Source organism: Monopterus albus, unplaced genomic scaffold (genome assembly GCF_001952655.1).
Source record: "Monopterus albus unplaced genomic scaffold, M_albus_1.0 scaffold3.1, whole genome shotgun sequence".
NCBI lineage: Eukaryota > Metazoa > Chordata > Actinopteri > Synbranchiformes > Synbranchidae > Monopterus > Monopterus albus.
This window is the reverse complement of record NW_018127883.1, coordinates 4,765,274-4,771,109: the sequence shown is the minus strand read 5'-3', so window position 1 is coordinate 4,771,109 and position 5,836 is coordinate 4,765,274. Positions and strand designations below refer to the sequence as shown.

Below are 5,836 nucleotides of genomic sequence, written 5' to 3'. Positions count from 1 at the left end.
AAAAAAAAAACTTTATTATTTCTGTCCAAGGAACCAATCCTCACCACATGGAGATATTCAAAGCAGTGGCATCAGAAAAAGGCGTGCCCAGCAGCACACTGGCAGTATGTCATACGATGATACTGGAGGATGTATCCAAGCTCCCCCAAGTAGACAGGTAGAGTCCTACCCTGAAGTGAAATCTCAATAAAATCAATATCTCACGTTTTACAGTTCAATTTTTAAACAGGATTCTGCTTTGAAAAGTCATCTGCTCTGTTCTGCATCAGCTCAGGGATCTCCCTAAGCTCTCTGGACGAATCACACCTAGGCCTAGTGAATCAGATGTGGAAGTTTGCAAAGGATGAGATTGCTGTCAGCATGATCCGCAACATGATTACACACTTCCCCTCCTGCTGCGTGTTGGATCCAGAAGGAAAACCGGTGTCCTGGATGCTGATGTATGTGTCGTGTGCCATGGGGATGTTGTACACGTTGCCAGAGCACAGAGGAAAAGGCTACGCCAAAGTCGTGGTCAGCACCATGGCTAAGAGACTCCACACTGAGGGCTACCCAGTGTACTGCTTTGTAGAGCCTGAGAACATGGTTTCCTACAGACTCTTTAAAAACCTGGGCTTTTCTGAAGATCCTTTATACAAACATGTCTTTTATACATTCAATGAGCATAAAATATTTCAAGGGTAATACAGTTATAAGCATAATACTGTATATTCTACCTTAATGTTAGGCTCATATAAGTTACTTTTGGAATTTGAACTAATTGGTTAGCATTTGTATCACAGAATATGGGTTACATGATTTGAAAATATTAGTTGGAAATTAGGGTGAAAAGCTAATGTTTTTACTTTCCTACTGCATGGGAGTATGTGATACTTTTAGTTCTGGTTCAGTTGCCTTAAACTGAAATAATGTACTTCATGAACGTTCACGCTTCACACATCTCATCTCTTCTCTGAAAAAGCACTTGATGCACTGGATCTAAAATGAAAAGAAAAATCTTAATGTAAACAAGGTGAAAATTTGGAAAATGGAACTAAAAAGGGAAAACCAATTCTGACCACTTCACCTCTGTTCTGTATACTCATCAAGGCGTAGCAACCAAGTTTTCCAGTACTCCAACATCAGCTCTGAGCTCATCTGATGAGCATGGGCAGGGGTACCATCCTTGTAGGCTACTACAATCAGTCCATTTTGAACCTGCAATGAGAAGAGTTTAGTGGAGTATAAAGTTATAAAGACTGTATAATTCATCTATTAAGTAAACAATCTGATTACAGACTGAAAGACAGTTAAACACTCTGGGTCAAAATCAGATCATTAAATGACTATTACATCATTAATCCCAATAGTTCACCTGGTATTTGTAGTTTCCATCATTGTTCAAAGCCCCAGCATAGGCTGCCACTTGAACAGGGTTGTCATATGTGTTGCTTAGGAATGGTTTGGGCTTTTCTGAGGTCTTCCAGTCAATAACACATAGTACACCTCTGCAGATATAAACAGGCTATGAGTGTAGTGAAGGTAGTGAGAAAAGTCAAGTTTTGTCTGTTGAGTCTATGTGTCTGCAAACCATCATATTTACCTGTAGCGAGCCACACAATCCACAATTCCCATATAGTTGAGGGTGTCGTGTTGCACAGTGCTTTCAATAGCTCTCACTGCACTGACATCCTCCAGTACATGGGAGATGCTCTTCATGTATCCCTGGATCTCAGGTGGATACTCTGGTGTTTCCAAAGAACTTTTGTTCTTCCATGATTCACCAGACATCAGGATGTCCTCCAAAACTGAATGGAAAAGCTTGCCTTGTCTAAATAAATCTGATTCAAAACATTTTTGTGTCATTCACATACTGTATATCACAAATGCACAACTTACAATTTGAAATGATCACAGACACACGTTAACCGCCTTTTACAATCATGTAACAAAACTTACTCTGAGTGTATTCTTTGAAGCCATCCTCTCCAAGCTCTGCGATCATCCTCTTTTTCCATCTCTCCAGGTAGAATATTTGTTCTGGGGAGAGCGTCTGCTGAAGAATGCGAGTCACGCTCGGTATAGAAGACTTGTCTTGGCCCCTTTTCGAAGAAATCCGGGCTGGAGGCCCTGACTCTAATTCCTCTGCTTCTACAGTTTCTTCGCAGTGTAAGAAAGGATGAAGGGTTTTAGGTACCCTCATGTCTGGTCTTGAGGACGGCAATTGGGCTTTGACAATAGGTCCATAAATGTGTTCGTCCTCCGCTTGGAGGGTTTCTGGGCTTTGGGAAGTGACCCTGGACTTCATGACGGACTTCACAAGAGAAGAGTAGCGCTCACTGTCCACCGAGCTGTATGGGCTGTGTCTTTTGGTGGACCTTAGACGATGGCAAGCAGATAAGCTACACGCAGAAAGGGAAGTGCATGGAAGGACAATGATGCCTCCAAAGGACACCACACGTTTAAGAATGAACATTCTGGCGACGTGCATTAAAAACGCTTGGAATATAATAATTTATTGGCTACCCAATTACACTTGACTACAACCATTTGAATATGTTACAGTACACTTAAGATAGTTTTTACTTTCACTCTAGCCACGGTACTTGCCCCAACATGTTCCAGTGTAACTCGTACGCACAAACAACTGTTTCTAAACGACGCATCTCTTCGGTTGCACAAAATTCCGTAGCTGGGAACTGAAGTTTCAAATGTGGTATCATGAATGGATTTATAACAAACATAAACTACATTACCCATAAGGCGCAGTGTATCACTGAAATATATCCGTGCGACCATTGACTCTGCGCCCTTGCTCTTACTTTCATTTACTTTTTCCGCTCATTAGGTAGTATCTGTTCATTATGTAACGGCAGTAGACTGTAACATCACTATTTAAAGTTACGTCAAAGCCTATGCTATAGAAAAACACAGGGGCATACATGTCATATGACTGATTAGGTTAACAGCCAATCGTAGTATTCATAAATTTGACACTGCCCAGTCAAATTCACTTTAAGGCGGGATCTAACCTTTGATTATCATCATGAAAAAACTGCTTTGACAGCTCGTCTGGTAGCTAACCAGAAAGAGGTAGTAGCGCTTCCTGCATAGTTTTGTTTGGGTTGTGGGCCTGTTTTTGCGTCGATTTCATTCCCAACATGACATCCGCCCCAGACGACAACAATAAGGAAAAGGTAAGTTAAATGGGTCTTGGCGTGTAAAACGCACCAAAAGTCAGCTCAAGTGCTAATAAGGTGGCTAACATTAACGTTGCTTTCTCGCAAGTTGTTACCGCTATCTATTTTCTGTCCGCATAACACTAGCTTCCGGCTAAAGCTAGCTAACGTTTTAAAGCTATCAAGAAGTGCATTAACAATAACGTTAAATGGGTAGTGGCAGTTTGCATGTATGCCGAGAAAAGTTGTTTGCGAAAAGCTTACTGATCATATTAAAAGGTACAACGATTAACGTTAGTTAACTAAAGTTAAAGTCTCAGAAAAGTAACATGGGCTGTATGGCATTAAGCTATCTCTTCCACTGCGTTTTTACTCCAACAAGTTCTGTCTTCCACTGCGTTTTTACTCCAACAAGTTAAACTACCTATTGATAACTGCTGCATTGCAGAGCTGTGCGACACACTGGCCTGTGGCAACTCAGTGGACTAACGTTATTGTGCTAAAACTGTTAACATTCTGACAAGTGTGAAATGAGTTAATTATATTATGACATTCCTAATACAATTAGCAAGCTCTGTTTTTGAGAGGTATAACTTTACCGCTTCTCATATATACGTGCCGATTCATACTGATATTAAATTAAACTGATTAAATGCGCCGATGCTGTGTGCGAACTGTAAACTGCTCCCTATTCCAATTCAGCCAACGACCACTGTCTACCGGTAAACCAGGTGGTGGTGTGCCACCCCAGTTTTACTTTCATGTCGATTCTCAGTGGTACACTACCAGTCAAAAGCTTGGACACACTTTCCTAGTGAATTTAAAGGGAAAGTGTAATGTGCCACTTTGATCAGTGGGATGTCTGACAGCAGGGACATAACCACTGGTAAAAATTTGCATTCCACTAAGAAACAACATATGACACTACACAAGTGTGGCACACCACCTGTATACCAATAAACAGTGGTATCTGTCATTGAAAGGGAGTCATAGTGAATATGCCATGCACAGCATCAGCATATCAATCAGCAGTAGTGTATATCAGTATGAATTTGTACATGACAATGGAACATCACTGACACTGTAAGTTTCAGCAGTTCGTTATTTTGGATAACCCTAGTGTGTTCTTTTTCTTCAGATGCGCTCTGTGTCTGTGGATCTAAACAGTGATGCCTCTCTTCTCATTGACATTCCTGATGCACTCTGTGAAAGGGACAAAGTCAAGTTCACTGTCCATACAAAGGTGAAAATTTGTTCATACACCAATGTTGACTCATTGAAATGCATACAATTATTCCTAATCTTAAAAATATTCAATATTTTCTCATATGTTGACAAACTACTGTTAAAATAACTCTGTTCCCAGACCACACTTAGCTCTTTTCAGAAGCCAGAGTTTTCCGTTCCCAGGCAGCATGAAGACTTCATCTGGCTACATGACAGTCTGGTAGAGACAGAGGACTATGCTGGCCTAATAGTGAGTTGGACTACTTGCGGGCATGACTCACATACATAGACGCAAGTTCTATTATTACCATTTGTTGTTGGCACTTGTGTAGCTGCTGAACAAAGGAGAAATACCAGCAAGTTGTTTTTTTTTGTTAGTTTGTTTTTTAATATGTATATTCCAAATGAATCAAGCAGTTACGTTTTAGAAAAAAAAGTTTAACAGTATGTTACACAGTAAGTCAATAATACACAATGAAATGTGCCAAACAGTGGGAGAGCATTCATATCTAAGCTCATACAAGTTAAATTATGTTTAACCATCATTCAATGTGTCATGGATTTTTAAAGTGACTTATTTCTCGTTCTATCATTCTTAGATTCCTCCAGCACCCCCAAAGCCTGACTTTGAGAGCCCAAGAGAGAAGATGCACAAACTTGGAGAAGGTGAAGCCACTATGACCAAGGAGGAGTACACTAAAATGAAGCAGGAGCTGGAGGCGTGAGTGTGACAACAAACATAGTATTTTGTATCGTATTCTTAAGCCAGTGTAATGTCAGATCCTTTACAAAAACATCTTCAAATGTTAACTTTTGTAACCTTTTTTTTCTTCTTCTTCAGTGAATACCTGGCTGTGTTCAAGAAAACTGTTCAAGTGCACGAAATTTTCCTGCAGAGGCTATCCTCTCACCCCAATTTAAGCAAAGACAGAAACTTCCAGATTTTCTTAGAATATGACCAGGATGTGAGTTCCCCATAATGCTGACTTCCTTTCCTGACTTGTCAGTTGGAAAGAGAGGAACTAGAGTTTACTGCACTCTTGTGATACATCCTGCTGTGGTCAGCAGTTGTGCTTATCTGTGTAGTCTTTGTCATTCAGTAACAGTAGGATTTGTTAACACAACCAAGAGTTAACTTTTCATATATTTAAGTAGTCTGATAAAGGAGGAAAGGCTACATCGTGTTTGTTAATGATAAAGTGATAACTATTGATTGGGGTGCTACATCATATAATAAGCTTAAACAAATGTATCATATTCTTCTCAAATCCTTTCTAAATTCTGTTGTTTTAGCTCAGCGTGAGAAGAAAGAATGCCAAGGAAATGTTTGGAGGATTCTTTAAAAACATGGTGAAGTCAGCTGATGAGTTCCTTATCTCAGGAGTAAAGGTGGGGCTTGTGCATGATTTGCCTTCTGTACTGTATATGCATGACAACATTACAGATGCAGT

The 5,836-nt window shown here is 40.1% G+C and overlaps 3 protein-coding genes across 3 annotated transcripts in view; 2 read left to right on the top strand and 1 right to left on the bottom strand.

The window, feature by feature from the left end:
- The window catches only part of LOC109958811 (glycine N-acyltransferase-like), a 7,480-nt gene extending 6,572 nt beyond the window's left edge, over positions 1–908 (top strand). Inside the window, exons 2-3 of the mRNA XM_020597741.1 lie at positions 31–157; positions 270–908. Of these exons, the coding sequence (XP_020453397.1) occupies positions 48–157; positions 270–684 (525 nt within the window). The 5' untranslated portion in view covers positions 31–47 and the 3' untranslated portion in view covers positions 685–908. The remainder of the gene's footprint in view (positions 1–30; positions 158–269) is intronic.
- On the bottom strand, positions 887–2,707 carry mgme1 (mitochondrial genome maintenance exonuclease 1). Its single transcript, XM_020597728.1, has 5 exons — positions 1,939–2,707; positions 1,583–1,820; positions 1,355–1,487; positions 1,067–1,197; positions 887–978 (listed from the first exon to the last, which is right to left on the bottom strand). The coding sequence occupies exons 1-5, from the start codon at positions 2,468–2,470 to the stop codon at positions 942–944; spliced, it is 1,071 nt and encodes a 356-aa protein (XP_020453384.1). The 5' UTR covers positions 2,471–2,707; the 3' UTR covers positions 887–941.
- Positions 2,708–3,049: 342 nt separating this feature from the next.
- The window catches only part of snx5 (sorting nexin 5), a 7,908-nt gene continuing 5,121 nt past the window's right edge, over positions 3,050–5,836 (top strand). Inside the window, exons 1-6 of the mRNA XM_020597761.1 lie at positions 3,050–3,176; positions 4,297–4,401; positions 4,525–4,635; positions 4,985–5,106; positions 5,227–5,350; positions 5,679–5,774. Coding sequence (XP_020453417.1) covers positions 3,141–3,176; positions 4,297–4,401; positions 4,525–4,635; positions 4,985–5,106; positions 5,227–5,350; positions 5,679–5,774 — 594 coding nt within the window. The 5' untranslated portion in view covers positions 3,050–3,140. The remainder of the gene's footprint in view (positions 3,177–4,296; positions 4,402–4,524; positions 4,636–4,984; positions 5,107–5,226; positions 5,351–5,678; positions 5,775–5,836) is intronic.